The following is a 20,051-nucleotide window of genomic DNA, read 5'->3' on the forward strand; positions in this document are numbered from 1 at the left end:
CATATTAGTTGCCATTTGTATTTGCACTGCATTTTTGAATATCATTAATTCATCTGCAGTTACTCACCAATTCTCTGTTGTTTAAGGAGTCCCTAAATTTTAAGGGCTCTAAAGTGCCTTTAAAGTACATCTACCCAGATGTACAGCAGAGGAAAATGAGGAGTGAACTGAAGGACTTCAGTCTCTGGCAGGATTTTAACTTTCAGTTTCAACCTTCTGTCACATTTTGGGTGAAGCATTAGTGAAGGATTGCTCTTCCTAGAACAGCTAAATCTTTCTCTCATCCTCATCCACCCTGCCTGACTTAATTTCTGTGTTTATTAGGAGAGACAAAGCTTTTGCTGAACTGTTTCATTATCTTTTCTCCTTTCAAACCCTATTCTGGCTTAGGAATGCCTGGGCTGCACTTAGGTCTCATTTCCCACGCCATCTTTCCTTGTCCTGTGGTCAGAAAGATGGTGGCAATGAACCCCGATAGCAAGAAATTCTGTAGCTTAAAGGAACATGTGTGAACTGCATCTCCACAAGGAAAAAGGTTCGTTAGCACAGATCAGGATAAACCCATTGGAGGAAGAGAAAACCAAGGATCATAATAAGGTCTATATAATACATGGTCAGATTTAATCAGCATGGTTTCTCAAAACAACAACAACAAAAAAATCATTTTGAGCAAATTTGTAGTAAGGCGGTACATGTGAACATTTTATTTCAAAAAGTTTTTGACAAGAGTTTGTATGGAAAAAGCAGCAAAGAATTGTCACAGATCAAACTGTGGCCCAGAAACAGAAAGTAAAGATTAAGAAACAGTTACCAGCAAAGAATCTTAGTGTTCCATAGAAAGTTATATATTGTTTCATTAAAGATTTGGAAAGAACATGGAAAGCAAGTAGAAAAATACGCAGGTGACATTTTTTCCCAGCTACGTACAAGAGGGCTGTGGAAGTATAGCAATCACTGGAGCCCAGAGATACAGGTTAAGAAAGAAATTAAATGCTTGCGTGGATAACAAGAATCAACCAGTCATAACGATAGTTTCAGTCACGAGGACTATATGAAGCAGCGTGTGCGATGTTAGCTTTAAAACTGTTTTCTTTCTTCTATTTGAAACATCGCTTTAAGTTAAACTTATGGTAAATGAACACGTTATAAGAAAAATATTTACAAGGAATATTGAGACAGAATTACTATTTTAGCTGGTTTTACTTGGTGCACTTTTGTAGCGTTAAAAGCCATACACAGCACAGAAAGTTATAAAGGATAATGTTTAATACCAGTCTAATGAAATACAAAACATTTTCACTATGATTTTTAGTACAGAATTCTTTTAATTCAGTTCAGTTCCTTGATCTTATTTTTCACACAGCTCTACCAGCAGTTGTGCCAGCACAACAGAAGGGATGGCAAAGGGTGGGAACAGCAGCCAGGGGGGAGCAGGGAAGAAGGGGTCGGAACTGTATAAACTAACCTTGCTGCTAAAGAAATATGTCTGTTATCAACACCAACACATACAGGTAGTGCTGCTCCCCTTTACTGGAATTGCTTACAGAAATACAGCTAAATGGGACAGTTTACAGCTGTGAAACAAGCTCTAAATCAGTGAAAGTTACTAGCTGAAACTGTATTTTTTTAACATATTATATAAATACACATACAAAGTTAATTGGAAGAGATTACCAGCATGAAAATACTCTTACCGGTATTAGTCAATACAGTAAGTGAGGTTCAGCTTTGAGCAAAAGACACACTTCCTGAAGAAGGAGGAGATGGGGAACTGAGAAAGCTGTCATCTTCAGGGACAGATTCAACAGCTGACAATGATTTGTAATACTCATCCTCTCCATCCAGTACTTTGATTTGGCTGGAAAGAAAACAATCATCATTTATTAAGTTAAAAAACCAATTATGTTGATACCTTCAGAAACAGAAACTTCTCTGTGGATGTGAAAATGAAGAGTGCTAATACAAGAAAGGAAAAAAAAAAAGGATGTGATTTGATGAGAAAGATACATACTTTTGCTTTGCTATTACTTTTTTATGATTATATTTAGAATTGTCTGAGGATCAGCGAAATGCAATATAGCCTTTCAGTTTGGGTGTACAGAATGATAGACCATCTATTTGCACCAAATGGACATTTCATTTGCACAATATGGCTTTCTTGTCTGTATATGTTCCACAAGTAGGTTATGATTTTGATAACATATTTCAGTTGATGATTTGCTGTGAATATGAGCCAAAGACCACATAGCCAGTTTTGGGGGAAAGCCCTATTGACATCAAGGGGCTTTCATATTCCTGTGATGTATTGATGAGTACTGCAGTCCTATGTTAGTGTTTTCATTCCCTGAACAGGAACACAGACATTTTAAACTAGGGGAGGGAGATAAAATAAACAAAATCTTGTGCAGTCATGCAAGATTTTGGGCTTTAATCTTCACTCAAAAACCTCCTGTTTGTACAGTTACATTCAGAAGATGAACTAAACCCAGAGGAAATAATAAAGTTCTTGTAGATTTTGGAGTAGATGCATTTGCAAGACTGAGCATCCATCAGTTTTCTCTGGTCCACGTGATCAGTCAATGAAATATTTTGGCAATTGTATACTAGCCAGCCTGGCTTTTGTAAATTGTTTTCAGTGATTTCTGCCTATCACCAAGTGATAACTGCTCATGTGGCAATGAGAACTGACTCAGTTCAACAGAGAAGGAGCAACTCCCCTTTTGGCTGAGTGGCCTCTCTGTCAGTTCTTAAAATGTGTTCCCCCAGGAGGGCTGAAGCCCATTGCCAGTGTGCTGCTGCAAAGCTGGCAGGGCTTCCTTCCGTGTTCTAGGTCAGAGAACTTAAAATTCAACATCTTTCATTTGGCACCTTTCACTAGTGCTAAATACACTTAAAAACATGAGGAAAGCCTTTTTTTTTTTTTTTTTTTTTTGTACTAGTAGTACTCAGAGACAGCTGTGGAGCATATTTTATAAGAATCAGTTCTAGTGTCTACAGACAACAGTACATGCAAGTTTTACATTTGTTTCTGCAGAAAATGTCCAATGTCAATGCACAGAAATATGTTAATTGTTTATTTTTAGAAAGCTCTCTAGAAAGTTTTGCATATTCTGTAATATCACAAAGGGCTTCTTCTGTTTACAGTTGCTTAGAACTAAGAAGATAGATATTTACCCAAGTTTTCTTGGCTTCCTCTTGCTCCCTTGATATTCTAGAGTTCCCTGTGGAGAGGGCCAAGAACACACAGTCAAAGCAAAGCAGCAAGTCGTTAATTTTTAATTCAAAGTGATTTTGTGTTGAATGCAAGCAGATGCTGATAATATCAGAAGTCACAGCATAATTTTTTTGATCAAAGGGCTCAAGTGAGCCTGATGAAGCATGCATCTTGCTCGTCTTTGATAAACCACATCAATTATTCACCGTGAAGGCAGACATCCTGACATGAAAGCAACAGATAAAGAGCATAAGCACATGTTCAAGACGAGAGCAGAAGAACGTGGGGGTGGGGCTGGAGGGGCTGAAACAGGTATTAATAACAGAATTATTAACTGGAAACAAAGCCAGTAAAACAGCTTTATTGCCACTTTGAACTCACATTTAACTGGTTATAGTACATGTTGTCCTCAGGGCTATTCAGCATTTTGGGCTGCTGACATCGTCGACGAGGTGTTCTCAGCTTCTGTTCAAGACAGTTTTCTGAACCTACAGTAAGATAACACAATTTAGTTTTAAGCTGTGCCAGGTGCTGTGAACGTCTCAGTGTATTTTAGTCTGTAAACAGTCTTTTCTTCTGTCCTATTTGGTCCTAGATTTATTAGCAAGTCTGTCCTATCCAAAGTAAGCACACAGAAACTTGGGGATCTTTGTTTTCTCTTTTGAAACTTAGTTCAAACACAAGTTTTTAAGCATAACTTCATTTTTACTTCTATAACATTTTTTATTTTTCCATATATCTATATTACATAGCTCTTTATTCCTTTCACACTTTATCTTAGTATCTTCTGTTATCTAAGCAGGAAATGAGGTATATTGTGACTAGCTAGGAATATATCATCCAGCAGCAGCAAAACCATTTTTCTACAGTAGACAGTAATAAAGCCTTTCGACTGATGAGACTTAGTCTATTATCATCGTTTTTATTATATAAAAAGACTACCTTCTTGACATGGCACTCTGTTTCATCTGAGTAACTGGACCAGTTTGTAATTATGCTTTCTTAATATAATTTGTAACATGCTGTAAAGTAACAGTTGCTTAAAGTCATCTGGAAAACAGAGTTTAAAGATGAAGGAAATATTTCAGAAGGGGTGGATTATGAAAAGAACTAGCAGCCTTTTTATTCCTTTTTTTTTTCTTTTTTTTCTTTTCTTTTGGTATTAAGGAAAAAAGACATTATAGTGTGCTGTACTCTGTACCAGGCATCTTCTGTGGCACATCCTCAGGACAACTATTTTCAGGATATATCAGAATCACTGGGTTACTAGAAGACACTGTGGGTGGTAAGGAAAGGTCATTTACCTTTCAAATAAATCTACCAAGGCATTTGACTTTTCTGACATCCCCGTTAAAATTTAGTTCAGTGAAAGTACGAATAAAAAGCTTTTATTGACACTGTAGAAAAAAATATACATCTTACCATGTTTGCATTCCATACTGCATGGGAAACTTGCTCTGATACAAAAGACCAGCACAAAGATCACGTCCTTTAAACACTTCAAAACTGAAGTCAATATGGCTTGTGCTGACGCAGGGCTCTATTCTCACCAACCCATTTGTAAGATCTGGCCTTAAGGAGCAGGTAATACTACAGAAGAGGTTTATTATACACCCAGGTTTGCAGTTTGCAAATGTTGTACTTTTCTGCAATTACTGAGTGAGGTAGAGGACAGTGGTTGAACTTCAGCCTTTTCAGCTAAATGACTGGCTGTCATCTGGGAGATTTTCCCTCTTCTGCTGTCTCTCTCCCTCTCAACAGTAAAATTTGAACAGCATTAGTTTCCTCTCACTGTGGGGCTGCAGTATCTGTGTGGGAGGGGAGCACTTGTTTCATGCCAACCGTCATGTTCCCTCACGCCACCTGGGAGGATGGTGGCTTAAATGGCCACCAGGGAACTGACTGCAGGGCTGGGTCTAAAATAATTTAAAAAATATAGAGAAAGGTTACCTTTTTCTCCAGTAATACCAAATAACTTCCAAATAACATACTCACGCTGCTTGCTAATTCAATACCCAAAGCTTCAAGACTTCATACTTCCGAGTTCAGTAAACCTTTGTATTTTTGCTTAAGAGGTTGTGATGGCGAAGCCTGAATCTTTGCTACTTACCTGTACTGTACATAACCAGACAAGGCTGAAGCTGTTCCAGAGAACACTGCTGGGGAAATTGGGTGCCCAAGTAGTATCTGTGTCTTTGGAAAGTTTTTTAGCTAATATTTAGATAGGACATAGATGCAATTTTGTTTTCTCTGAAGTCTCTGGAAGTTTTGCGGAAGACCTACCATATAACTACAGTCTACTCTCTGTTTGCTCTGAAAGTCACTCAAATTGATCTCTGAGCTTTCTGTCTCAGGACAGGTTTTGCAAGCAATGTCTTCAGCTGCAAGGCCACATGAATTCCTCTTTACAGCAACGTAGTTCTCTAATACCTCTCCATAAATAACTTTTTTTTATTCTAGCAAGAGGGTGGTATGAAAAAAGACTCATGTCCTCACAGTTTTGCATAATTTCACACACCTCTCTGCAGCTTGCCAGGAGTAAAAACACAGCACACAAGTATTTAGAAAATTTCAAACAGTATGATAATCTGATGGGGTATTCTTTTCTTCTTCCCCCCAAATGCTATTGTGGCCTTCATGTTATTTTTTTCAAAACACCTATATCTATAGCCTTTGTTTTAAAAATGTCTTTTATTCATTAAGGATTCTGAGATGCTAATATTTTGCTGTAGCTTTTTATCTTGACACTTAATTATTCCTGTGTATTCTATGGGTGGTCTCCAGCTTGTGTCCTCTAAAGGAAATCCCCTTTCAATGGGCCCATTTGTCTTAGTGTTTAGTAGCATACTACATGAACAGTACAAAATCTGGTAACATTTATCATAAACTACCATATCTGGAGAAAACGGTATTAACATGTGCTCAACACTCAGCAGTTGAATAGGCATTTTAAATGCTGTTCTAAAATATTTGGCTTTGATGACAAACTTAAAGCCACCAATAAGAAAAAGTTACTCGTCATTTTAACAGCAATAGCAGCAGCACCAGATCACTAGGAGGGTATTGTCTACACTGCACCCAAATCATGCCGAGCGCCTCTGGCACGTCCAGGCTCCTGAGTGTGCTACAAATTTAGAGATGAGAGAGCGAGCACATGCATTTCCTTCAGGTTGTCCTTTAGCACCGTTTTTTAAGTAAGAGATCTGCCCGCCTTTTGTCTGGAAGAAAACCTTTCATTCATAACTCTAAGCACAGGAACTCCTTAGCTTACAATTCTTTATTGGTAAATTCCATCCTGCAGTGCAGAAATAACACAGAGTAGGCAAAATGCCTCCTGCCAAGTGCACCATGTCAGATATCTAGCAAGTGTAGGGTAGCTGAGGTTCTGGGCATCCTCTTCCTTTCCTTGCTTGAACGCAGAGAGACTGCTACACATGGGTGAGCAGGCTCATGTGGATGTTTCCTTAAAGCTACCCCAAAATTGATGTTGCTTACAGTGAAGGGAATTGGAAACTGGCAAATTTATACTCTGCTGGAATATACGGTATTTATAAGTAAACAAACTGGTGGTGTTTCTGTTTAGTCCTCTACTACCACTATTGGTTATCCTTTCTATTTCTCTGATACGTAAGAGCCTAAGCCAACAGACCAGGACATTGCAGCGCTCAGACAGATTAAAAAAAATGTGTCTTCCACTAAATGCAAAGTCAAGCATTTGAGTTACATAGTCGGCAAGCAGTCTTTCCAGGAGAGACTCAGGAATCACCATGGGTATTCAGCTGAATATGAAGTAGACTGGGTGCAAAGCAGAGGACTACTTAACAGATACAGGAAAACGGTTATATTGTTGAGTGCAGAATTGTTTTGAAGTGGGTGCTGTAAACTGCAGAATGTTTTGAGAACAATTTGAAGTCTGGAAAACCTGCTATAAGGTGAGAAATTTAAGGAGACTATTCTATTTAATGTTTTTCATAAGAAAGTTGAGAGATGATTCGAAGCAAATCTAAACCCCTGTATAGAAGGTGGAGGGTTTTTCACCTTCGGAACCAGAAGTCTGAACTGTCAAATGGTCAGAAGCAGAAGAAAATTTCAGACCAGAAATACAGCACATAGTAAAAGAATGAGTCAGGAGAAAAAAAAAAAATAGCAGTATGATGGAAGCTCAGGTTGACATTGGCAGCTTTCAGAAAAGGTATGTTTTGACTCAAGCTAAAGCTAAAAACTATTCAAGATACAACATAAATCACTTCTAGCTTAATACGAATTAAGTCTGTAATGTGATTTTTATCATGAGTCTGAATCTGCAGAAGATTTTGTATTGATCTTTTGATTTCTGGGATATACTTTCACAACTGAATTTCCAATGTGATTCTTCTTTGCTTTCTTGTGGCTGAAATAGAAATATTTTTCTTCAATTAGCCATCACATCCATCATACCGACACTGTTTATGACATCTCTTGCCTTGGAGACGACTATCACATTTCTTATGCCATAGCTTATTTAGATGATTTTTCCATTTAAAAATCCATCCTTTCCATAAGCTGCAAAGGATTCCCTCAGAAATGTACGAACTGCCAAACACTAAGATTTACAAAAGACTTCAAAATAAAAAGACTTCAAAGTACTCTTTAGCACTGACACAAGGACTTTTGCATCTAGGATTTGCGCCCTGACCAAAACTTTCAAAACAGTACCTGCAAAAATGCATTTTTCTACTGACTTCCCATGAGGCAGATGACTTCACTAGATACTCCGTGAAGATCTCATCTTAGATGTTCTGTTTGTCCTGCTTATCTTGATATTGAAAACCCGAGGACCAGGCTCTGGGCACACTCTTTGGAGGAACTGAGAATCATCAGATTTTGCCCTCTGAAATGAAGCTAGGGTCTTCATAAACTGTAAACCCTTGCTTCAATAACTCTTTGATGCTGATAACCTCGCCAAGCATTGCTGATTTTTTCTATATGGAGAATTCTGCTGAGAAAACAGTGATGAGGCAGCTACAACTGCATTTGGAACTTGTAAAATCCAGTGATGTGAGTCAGATTGTTTTAAGGTTGGTGCAGCACAGAGGGGGCTCTAAACTCTGGATGACATCTGACTTTCAGCGAGGAATGCACAGAAGGGATCTTTGCCGATGGGTCAGTGCCACAAAGCAGGCTGTGTTGCCAGTTCCCTTGCTGAAGGGACTCCATCCACTACAACAGGTTTTGAAGGGTGGAGCCCAGTACTCTTTTTCCTTCTGAAGCCAGTTACCCAAAGCAGGTTTGGAAGGGGTTGGTCTTGTCTCTTTTTCTGTTATAGGTGAACATAAAACTAATACCATAGGAAGGGTAGTCCTCTGATTACTCAGACAGGGAGGTTTATAGGGTACGAGAAGGGGCAGCCTGCTAAAGCGAAAGTAATGGGGCCATTTAGGGGATCATATATATTATTAACAGAGTAAACAAATCCAGTAGATAAATCGGTATGACCAAGAAAAATAGTAAGCATGTGGCTGATTTCCAATCTATAATATCAGATGAAACATGAAAGTGCAGCCCTTAATTATAAGCAAATATTAGCACAGACTCATGGGATCTCATCATAACATCTCAAGGTCTACATTCATGAAAATTTAAGCAATGTTTAAAATCATGTTAATTTGTTCTTTGTTTGTTTCTTTTCCTGCCAGTCTAATTTATTCCAAAAGTCTTTGGTTCTCAAGCCTGGATATATTGATCATGCCTATGTAAAGCATTGTTATAGCCTGGGGAGAAGACTTTTGTGGAAAAACTTGTCTTTGTTCTCCTTTGATAATTTATATGTATTTTGATGTTTTTCAAGCTTTTCCAGTTTTGAATCATTTTTCAAGGCAGCAAGTTAACTTCACTTTTTCTCTTGAAGTCTTAGGCAAACGCAGAAATGACCTCACAGAGAATGATAATATACATCCTTGTCCTGGACTGGATGCTAAGTAGATAATTATGTGCAGCATGTTGATTTCAAGGAACAGCTACATTTTCTTCTGTGCCATACAAGTCTGTTCAAGCAGAGCACTCAAGAGGCTAGTGATTCTGGTCACACTCATATCAGTGTTAAATAGGAGCGACTGAATGTCACTTATACAGTAAAAAATGCTATAAATGAACTAGGCTTTATGATTTTAGTTATTTCAGCTTTAGTTTAAAAAGAATAGACATTTACAAAGGGCACATAATGCTGTTCAGCCATGAGTGTTCATACAAACGTATTTTCCTCCCTTTCTTATTCCCACGATTCTCTACAATTTGCATCACACCGTAAGTGCGAAATGGGAGTAAAATGAAAAACTTGCCTGAGAAACAGGATGAATACTTCGGCAGTTAGCCCACTGAGCTCCTGCTGCACCTGCCTGCCTGCCATACTCAAACCAGTTAACGCAGAACTATCTTGCACGTCCCTGTACAGAACTGCAGTCAGTGTGACTTTAGTATGAGTACTCATTAAGAGGTACCAGGCCCCCATCACAGGGTATTTGTATACTGTCTGTTAAATGCCACCAACTATAAATGCATCAGAAACAAGGACAGGGTAACAGGTCTAATAGGCTTCACAGAACAAGTACTGTAGAATAACCTGTAACTTCATTTTGGATAATGAAGTTATCAGGTCTATGCTATATACTATAAATTTAACCATATTATGGTAGTCCTGCAAAAATGCTGGAGGCTGACAGAAAATAAAAACACTGTCTGAAAGATTTTAATCTCAGTACAGGCAAAAACACACCAAGAGACAAAAACATAGGGTAGGAGAGAATAAAGAGCAAGACTACTTCATGACTTAAGTAATGAGATATGTCTCTAATATCTTCTTTTCCTTTCTGAGGTTAATGAGAGGAGAAAGAGAAAACTACAGGGAAGAGAAATGTACAGGAACAAGACAAAAAATGAAACAATAAAGTAAGAAACTGAGAAACTAAGGAAGAGAAGGGCATAAACAACCATTAAAGATGAAGCAGTAGAGCCTAAGTTCTGGCATCAGAGGACTTGATTAATCTAGTAACATCAGGAGCCTGGAGGTATATTGACATATTTAATACTATTAACAATTGTAATTCTCTCCATGATACTCCATGCTTACCTAGCAGTAGCTTCAGAGCTCTGCAAATGTTCAATAAGGCCATCCATCCTGTTGATATAATGAGATCTAGTATGATGAGAACCATTCTTGCCACCAAATTCCCTTAGTCCCTTCCTCTACAGAAGATTGTCCAGGAATATTTATAGGGGCTGGTGCTCTTCATGCTGCTAGTGGCAAGCATGGAAAGAACAATAAATCAGATGCCGTTTGAGAAGTTACAAGGCCTCTACCCTTGCTGTCTCTCACAAGATACCTTACTGGAGCTTCATGTAAGTGTTGCTAAGGGAAAGGGCTTTAAATATATATATATTAATGCTTAGAAAGAGTGATTAATCCTTAGCAAATCTTGCAACTCCAGTGTACTCAAAGCTCTTGCTTGGATTCAGTAGGTAAGAGTAGTAAGTCAGATTTAATTATTTTCAGTGTCAAGTGCTTTGTAGTCTAAGTCTATAGCTTCAAATGTAGTTACCAGATTCACTGAAAACACAGAATCTGGAAGGGTCCTATAATACAAAGATTTAAAATAAAACAAACCCAAGCTTCATGATCACCTTAGATCCCCCACACAACTGTGGTGAACTAGAATTGTGTTTATTCAGATGGAGTGTACTCATAGTGCCAAGAGCCATAGACTGCTAGGGAAATTAGTGTAGCCTCTTTGATGTCATGTGCATCCCAGAATCTGTAACACACTGCTAAAACTGTGAGCATAGCCTTTTGTTTATAACCCTAAACAGAACCATTTGAATACACACACTGAAAGAACTCGTAACAGAAGCAATGCATTTTCTTCCACCCAGTGATTCATTACTCATGGCTTCATTTTGGATACAGCAGTTCTATGCAAAGCCATATGCTTTAGATTATAAAGCACACTAAGCAAATCATAAGTTTTTCAAGATGGTATGTAAAGGCTGTTTTTGCATCTGTTTGTTGCCAACAACCCAGATGATACTGTAATTAGAACAACAAATATTTTATGTGAAATCAATCATTTAGCTGTCTCTGAACCCTAAGACAATGGCTTTTAGATACACTTTGTTAGGAAACAAGATCCATAAATAGTTAGAATCTTGGCTTTTGTTATTTTTTCCCTTCCAATGCAATTCTGATCCTTCAGTATTTGTCAGTTCTTTCAGTTTCTATTGTGAGTGATTTAACTGTAGAGGGAAAAGGCAGAGATTAAACAAAGCATACCAAAGAACTAAACTGTCAGTGACTAACACAGGTAAGATTCAAAGCTGTCAGCAAACAGCATGCTTCTACAAGTACAGCCTTGGAAGATGTGTCTTTCTATACATGCTGAATATAGACAACCCCTCATATGCCCTGCGTTTAGTAACATCTAATAGTGGGTTCCAGAGATGTGGCAGCTAGACAACCAACCAGTCAAAGCCCAAGAAGTTTGCACAGCTACAACTTTAACTTCAGGAAAAAACTCATGCCAAACCATCCTGAATGGCAGAAACTACTTCTGGACAATGCAGAAAACTTAACTGATTATTATTTTCCTTCCCCTCCTCAAAACTGACCCAAGGTGGTTGTGGAAGCTGCTTTTGATTAATTCTTGTGATCTTTTCAGAAGAGATAGTTACTCATGAAAACCAAGACATTTCAGGTATGCTGGAATTACTACATATCACAACATATTTCCTGGTTTTAGAAGACCTGCTTAATCCAGCAGCCACCAGGTGATGAAGAAATAGCTATCTTACATTACCATGTGAGGTAAGTGATGTCTCTCTTGCTGTTTGAGGAATGCTGCATAATCAATACAAATGAATGAAGAATTTCGCAGGGGACAAACCTACTGAGAGCAATTAAATATGAAGAGATCACTTCCGGATCAGGAAATCCCTGAGCCACAAACCATGTTAGGCTGGAGAGTGTTCTGGGCAAACATCTCTGCCTGCCCTACTTTTGTACTATACCCTAGGCTTTTGCTCTTGGTTACTGTCAGAGAGAGGAAATTAGGCTAAACAGACTTGCATTGGACTGGAAATGCTCTTATGATTTTTTTTTCTTTTTTTATTGTGAGGCTGCTAACATTCAAATTATAAGGAAATAAATCCACTTAAAATAAATTCAACCAGACCAAATCCTCAAGAGACACCTAAACCTGAGGCTGAGGGAAGTCCTCACAAGGCGCGTATCAGAGTTTTCAATGCAAAGATCATTTCAAGGTCAACTTTAAATGCTTATGGCAGGTTGGTTGTATTAGACTTGCCTTTTTGTTAGCACTGCACCAGATTGGCCTGAGCTTCTGAAAGGTAGAAGTAGAAATCCCACGCAAAGAGGAATACAAGGGAAAGCCAGGCATTCTTCAGTTTTCTAGACATTACCCATTTTCCCTTCTCTATAAGTATTTGCCTGAGATACTAGTCCTGAAGTAGAAGCACTGGGACACGCACACAGGCATGGTGCACCCAGAGGCTTACCATGATGCAAGCTTGTCCCATCAGCATTAAGTCATGGTTGGGACTCAGCCTGTTTGTGCAGTTTATTTATTTAGTGAAGTTAAAGAAAATAGGATTGGAAAGAAGTGACTACCCAAGTGACTATTTTGTCCTTCCCTGCCTTCCAAAGTAAAACCACATCTCATGTTGGAGGTATGAGAAAATCTCAAAATTGCTCAGAAACAAAAGATATCAAAAAAATGTGCACAAACATAGCATTAACAATGGAGCCACGCATTATTACTTCTGCACAATAAGATGACAGCTATTCCTTCAAAGAAGAATTTGGATGATGATTTAGCCAATCTGATTGATTAAATAGCTCTGGCAACTTTAAAGTACAAATCCTAAATATCATGACAGTATCATTCATTTCAGAGATATACTCCAAAGTACATTTGGACCTGCTAACGCGCAAGTTTTTAAACTGCAGATTGTGGATTTCAAGAACTGCATGTCATGTGCTAAGATGCTCAGAAAACTCACTGGACACTTGGCACTGGTTCATCTCATGGATTCTAGCTAAGAAAAGCAAAGCATATGGGGAAAAAGATAAAACAAACATAAAAAGTAAACACTGCGATTAACTTTTAAAAATAAAAAGTCAAAACATTCAGTGCGTTAGAGAACAGTAACAAATCACAAATACCTTTCTAATACTGCTTCTCTACAGAGCCAACTACTGAAGCTGCCAAAATGCATCATACAAATGTGGGGAGTTTGTGCAATCAAAAGTAGGGCAGGAGGCAATCTGTAAGTTCACACTCGGTGAAGATGTAGTTTCAGAGTTGCTGTCCTAGCATATAGCCTGGGTGCTTTTAAACGTAATCCCTCACCTTCTCCCAAACTGTAATAATAGCATTTTTATCGCATACCCTCAGAGATTAAGCCACTTGATTGACTTTGAATTCTGGACACACAGGAAATTTGTATTAATTTAGCATAATGATGAGGCGCAATAAAGGCTCTGTGGAACCACAACAGCATGGTCTCTAAGGTTTTGTTCGTTACAGAAACACAATTTGCATATCTAAAGGCTTGAAACCATGGGTCCATATTGATACAACTAGTATCTCAAATTTGAGTGTAGCAGATTCAGCATATATTTCAAAGAATAAATGGTAGAAGCCCAAGATAAAACTCTCAGTAGATTTCTTCATTAAGAAAGAAGTTTTTTTCTGAATTCAAGGTAGTCGGCAGCAGTGACTTTCAAAGGAAGTACTAAAGAAAGCTTGACTGAAGTCTGCAAAAATGCCGCTAGTTAGATATTTGCTTCCCAGTGCTGCTACAGTGATTTGGTCTGACATTTGTAAATGTTGGAAGTAAAGAAGGTATCTTGGCTAAATAAAGAAAACTAATGCTGCTGACCTACGTGCTACAGCAATCCATTCCTTTATGGGGTTGTTAATTGCTAATGGGACTTCTAACGTTAGACCTACAACTAGAGACGGGTCACAAGTCATCTACAAATTGAAGTCAGGCCAGTAAATTCTGAGGGAATTTTTGAAAGAGAAACTGAAGAAGCATGAGCAAACTATTCAGTTAATGACAGTTAGAAAAAGAAGTACCACTAGAAAAAAAATCTTCAGGCTTTAAAGGCATCTGTATCCTGTGAAAGAGCATCTAGGTTTTTTATCCTCCTGCCAAATCCAAATGCCAAATCTTTTATTGACAACTTACACTATGAATCTCATGGTAGAATCCTAGACATGTACAAAAATAAGGGGCCATTACCTCCAGAGGTGTAGTTCATTAATATTAATCCTGAAAAGGTAGATGGCAGCTTCCCGTAGCAGCAAAGAGTATTCAGAAAACTAAGGGAGGTCTGCAAAGAATTTCAGCACTGGGATCTCAATCCTAATAAAGCAATTTGGGCTATGTATTTCATGATTCCTAGCCACACCACGTGCAGTTAAGAGTTTAGGGAGTGCAAAGCACATAGAATATGTGTGCTTTTCATCCAGTCCTTCCTAAAAGCATTTAAAGAAAAATTTGGCAAAGACTTCAGCTCAGGGGAGCAGAGGAAAACATAACATATGTGCACATATACAAACTTTCTGATACTGTAGTGACTTGCTTCTGTGACAATATGTTGTTCTGTTCCGAAATCACCTTTCTTGACAGGGCACAGCTTGCATTAGTACACCAGCTCACTGTATTATATTCCCCTCTGAGCACAGCCTTTGTACTTGAGTGTCACATTTTAAATTGCTAAATGCTACAGAATTAGTTGGATTTTTAATTTTTCTCACAATACATGACTAATTCTGGTGACTTTGATGACATTTTATTCTGCAGAGCTTAATGAACTCTTTTTTACCAAAGTAAGTAGTGATTTCAGTGCTCAAACTGAGGCACTAGGAGGGCTGATTTTTAAACCACTACAGCTTACCCTCTCTGGAAAAATCAGTGTCCTTCATGGTATCTTAGTGTAGATATATGGAATTTCTTGTCACTCCAGAAAATACAGACTAAGTGATTTCAGAAATTTGGGGGGGGAATTGATTTGGACATGTTTTCCTCCTCTTATCTACTATAGATATTTGACTATTTTTCAGTCCCTTTCTTACAACTCTGTACTAGATTCTTGGCTGGTAATTGAATAATATATCCCTATAGAATAGCTGGTGATAGCAACATCAAATTCTCTTTGTGTCCTGATTCTGTACTTGGGTCTGTGGGTATTGCAGAGCATGCAAAGTTGTGAGTTAACACTTTATCAGTTACTGTGCACTAATTCCTTGTGTGAATGACCTACAAAGGACCACACAGAGTTACAACATGAATAAACTAGCTCATTGTAAACGTACCTATTGCCACAGAATGCTACTTCTGATTTATCTTTTCGGATAGCCGAGAAGTATGGCCATATTAACATAATTCTCTTCCATAACGTATCCTGCTTCTCAGTAGTACTAATTAGCTTAGGCATGGCACTGCACTCATCCAGCTATACTGCCTCCAGGGTCTGATTCACATCTAGCTTCAGCGACTTTGCAAAGCACTGCATTCACTGAGTCGCTGTATCATAAATTTATATTATGGCTTATGCTATACTAACTTTCCCATGCAGACAAAACCTAAAAACGAGTTTTACTGCTGTGAAAAGATTCACCAGAATCTCCTATTAAAGTAATGCCATAATAATAATGACAATATCCTGTCCCCAGCAGAAAGGCTCATATCCTGAAAACACTAACATTGATGCACACCTTCACTACTAGAATTAGTTCCTCTGAAGCCAGCCCCAGCGCTGAGCATAAAAATACAAGGGAAAAAATACAAAGTATCAGAAAACCACACTGCTATTAATATGGTTTAGAGAAATATGATTAAAATAGAAATGTATAATAGAATTTTAAATGCCTCCCTTTACAAAGGACTGTTTTAAATTATTTTGATTATTAAAAGGTCCTACGAAATAAAAGGCTATGTGCAGGGAGAAATATGCACTTACCTTCGTTTGTAGAAAGCAGTAACTTTTGAAAGTCCAGCACTCACTCTGTCTACACAATACCTGAACTAACTCATGAAGCAGTTTTAGTTCAGTGATAATTGAGAGCCATACATTTTTCTACACACTAGCAGTAACATATAGGAGTACTTAAGCTATTCTTTGATGAAAAATTCTTATGTTAGGTTCTTTGATAAAATAAGCACAAGAATAACTTTTGCTTTCATGGAAAGTATCAATTCCACATGTAGCTAGCTGCTCAGCATTGTCTAAATTAAATGAATATGAGACTAGTGGGTAGACAGAGGCAAAATCAAGATAATCAGCAAAATTTACGTTTTCAAATAATGTACAAAACACATAAATCACTTCAAAGAGGTCCATAAAATTATAATTTTTGAAAAAAAAAATTATAATATAAAAAAAAGCAAAGAAACATGACTTGTGGACCATAATTTACAGTTCACTGTTTGTTTTCACAAGGTAGAGTGGCAGGGAATTATCTCCCTCTCATCACACATTTCATTTTTGATTAGGTGCTTTTGCATTATTTGCAACTTCAAAAAGAAGCCACAAAAATATGACGTACCAAAGATATTTCTTCTTCTGTGAAGATGTAATTTTCTAGAAAAGAACTGTCTACAACACCACATACAGCAAAACAAGATTTTCAATTTGTACTGCAAACACTCATGCCAGCAACCTACATGAAGTCAGCGCATTCTGCCACCGCATAATGATGGATCATGTGAGACCTTGTAGGATGGGACAAATACGCTTTAAAATACATGTTATTTAATGATTTATCCCTTTTTACTACTGTCAACCAGTAACACATATTTGTTAAAAAAAAATTACTGTTCTTTCATCATTATGTTGACATGATTTTGTTCAGAACAATCCACAGTACCAAAAGGGCAACATTATTTACACAAAAACATAAAGCCTTACTTTAATTTCTAAAATATATAGTAGAGGTTAACTAAACTTACCATACTTTACATTTGGCATGTGTGTCCTGCTATTAGGAACCGATCTGGGAAGTTCATGCAGATACAAATCAACTTAGGTAGCTGTTTTGCGTATGAAGTCTTAGCTTTATGCATTTGTGTATTTATTTTTCAGAGAAAAAGAAAGAAGGCTCTAGTTGTTATGTTTCAAAATAAAGCTTTGCAGGGTAGGATGCGAGCAGGCAGGCTACACAGCTGCTGTGTGACCTGTGATGAGAAGATGCCTGTACCACCTGACAGTGCCAGCAAAGGGCTAATGTCCTCATTACAGTTGTTCTTTCCCTTTTCCCCATGGCTGCAGACAGCCAGGACTAGGATAACAGCTTGAACATACACAGAATTTGCAACATTGGCCTTGTAAGCGATGAATTTCCCAGTCATCTCTGCTGAAGTGTTAAATTCAGATGTCTAATGATGACATTCTAAACATCATCATTACTTATTTCACTGGAGCTCAACGCACACAAGGGGAGACAGTCAATCATATTATGAAGATCTACATGATGTATTGCTCCTCTTACACAAGAAACAGCAGTAGCTTGTGCTGCTGTTCCAGGAAGACTTGAGTCCCCAAACACTAGCTGTGAGCCTGCACTCACAGAAAGAAGGCTGAGCCCGCCAGAGTTCATCCTTGTAATGAAACACCATGGTAGCAGAGTTCAACGGCACCAAGGAGCTGAGAGAGCACACCTGATTTCCTCTTCTAATCTTATTTGTGGATGATGAAAATAGTCAGCACTAAATTTTTCATGTCCTGTCATGTATCACATCACTGAAGAGGAGGCAAAGTTGGTACTGCATGTAAAACAAAGGGACAAAAGCAGTGATCCTGCCTGCAACTGCACTTTACTTCTTCATTTAAAGAACTTAGGGCAAACCTGTGGATAAAAAGTGCCCTGCTGCTGCCAAGTGTAACCAAGATGGCATCCAGCCACATTTCTAACATCTAGTAAAAACAGAACGATGGCAATTTAAGTTAGTATCCATCAGAAAAACATGCTTATTGTCCATACTTAACGGGGAAAAAACCCCACAGTCAATGACATCAAATTAAGTGCCTATGTTTTTTTTTTTTCTTTGTGTAAGGTATCAAAGTCTCTTCTAGATTACTGGCATTTGAACATGAGAAACTATTAAAGTAGCATAAAAAGTCAATAAACTGATCCTACTAGATTTGCCAATATATGTAAGGGGTTTTATCTTTAAAAATAGCCTAGTACTTAGTTGTGTAAGCTCCAAATGGTGTTTAATGGGTGCAAATGTGTAAAGATTTCTGAAAGGTGTTCTGACTTTTGGGCCATTAGCATGCTGCACCAGGATAATTTAAATCTGCTTTCAGTTCTGGGCACTCAAGATCACAGCCGTCCTTATTTCTAAAGGGGAGGGATTTCCACCTATGCGGAAGAGAAGCATCCCAATAAAAACTGTAAAGCATAGCCACTAACGGGCTCCCTTCAGGAAGTGCAATGACCAGACAACTGTAACTGCACCTGAGTTAGAAGTTAGTCAGGCTTCTTTTTTATTCAATTATTTCTTCACCAATACTAGAATTTTAGGGCAACAGAAACTTTTTTGTGAATTCAGGTCATATTAGCTACCAGTTTCAGCTGAAATAACATGAAAAAACTTCAGAGATGTTGAAACAATTCATTCTGGCATCTCAAAAACAAAACATTTTGATTTTGTCACAAGGGGACTCCTTTCCCAAAACAGAGGAGGTAGTGCTGCCACCCCTGATATCCAAAAACTCAGTGATTAGGCCATGTTCTTAGGCTGTGAAATATGTAGCTTCAAACACCTCCTTTAAGTGATTTGGTACAGGGACCTGAACCCAAACATCACGCTTCTCAGGAGAGTAACCTAACTGCTGGGCTAGAAAACATTATTAGGTAGGTTTCTCAGCCTCATTTGTTGAAAGTGTTCCACTTTACATAAAGTAGTTAAATATTCATTGAAACAGAGACTGAAAGCCAGGTGCTGGCCCCCTTTTCCTCTGACTGCTCAAATTACCAGGATCTCAAGTCATTCACATGCTCTCTGTTTCTGTGGCCTACTTACTACTTAATGTACATTCCATTGATGGGAGAAGGGGGAGAAGGAGAAAATGCTTTCTCCTCTGAACTTCTGTATCTGCCTTGGGCATAGCCCAGGCCAGCGAAAATATAGGTTGGTGAAAGTTCTGAACCTTACCTTTGGAAGGACAGCAGTATGGAAGGCAAGAAATTATCACTTTCCAACATGTAAAGTAGTTAAAAATAAAGTAGCTTAATGATAAGAAATAGTATTACTTAAAGGAGAAAGAAGTGAGACATCTGCATCTATTTGTATCCAGCGTTTATCCCTATTGGCACAATTAATAAAAGCTATGCATAAATCACACGAAGTTCATTAAATCACTGGCTCAGGCTGCTGACTAATTGGTAAATACACACTCAATAAAAATGTAAAATGTATGCCAACTCCACATTTTAAAACTGGTTTCTATTTAAGATGTCTCTGCTTCCCAGTTGCTTTTCCAACGGAGCTTGATTTTAATGGTTATTAGTCTTAGGGAAACAATAATGCCCAGAAAAGTGTCAAAAGATCCTAGGTCCCAGAGCAGAAAAACAAACAGCAGCTCTATTGAGCTCACAGAGACCAAGAAGTCAGCTGTCCTGTGTCTAGGGTGATTTTCCAGTGTACCTGTGAATCTAAGGTCTGCTGATGCCAGCTGTGCACATTTCAGTAGACTCTTTCAGGCACTTCAACTCCTTCACGAATGCGGCCTTTAGCACTCACCTGTGTGGCTGCCTTCAACTAGTCTGATGTGAAG

The 20,051-nt window shown here is 38.1% G+C and overlaps 1 protein-coding gene across 6 annotated transcripts in view; it reads right to left on the bottom strand.

Moving 5' to 3' along the window:
* Positions 1-1,181: 1,181 nt before the first annotated feature.
* The window catches only part of MYO3B (myosin IIIB), a 207,588-nt gene continuing 188,718 nt past the window's right edge, over positions 1,182-20,051 (bottom strand). For 5 of the 6 annotated variants that reach the window (XM_027810755.2, XM_027810753.2, XM_027810754.2 and 2 more), the window contains 3 exons: positions 3,596-3,702; positions 3,175-3,221; positions 1,182-1,858 (listed from right to left, as the gene is read on the bottom strand). In XM_027810755.2, the coding sequence (XP_027666556.2) occupies positions 1,723-1,858; positions 3,175-3,221; positions 3,596-3,702 (290 nt within the window). In that variant the 3' untranslated portion in view covers positions 1,182-1,722. Of the gene's footprint in view, positions 1,859-3,174; positions 3,222-3,595; positions 3,703-20,051 lie in introns of those variants that run through there. The other variant, XR_003561591.2, reaches the window with a different exon arrangement.

The sequence above is a fragment of the Falco cherrug genome, chromosome 8 (genome assembly GCF_023634085.1).
Source record: "Falco cherrug isolate bFalChe1 chromosome 8, bFalChe1.pri, whole genome shotgun sequence".
NCBI classification, from domain to species: Eukaryota; Metazoa; Chordata; class Aves; order Falconiformes; family Falconidae; genus Falco; species Falco cherrug.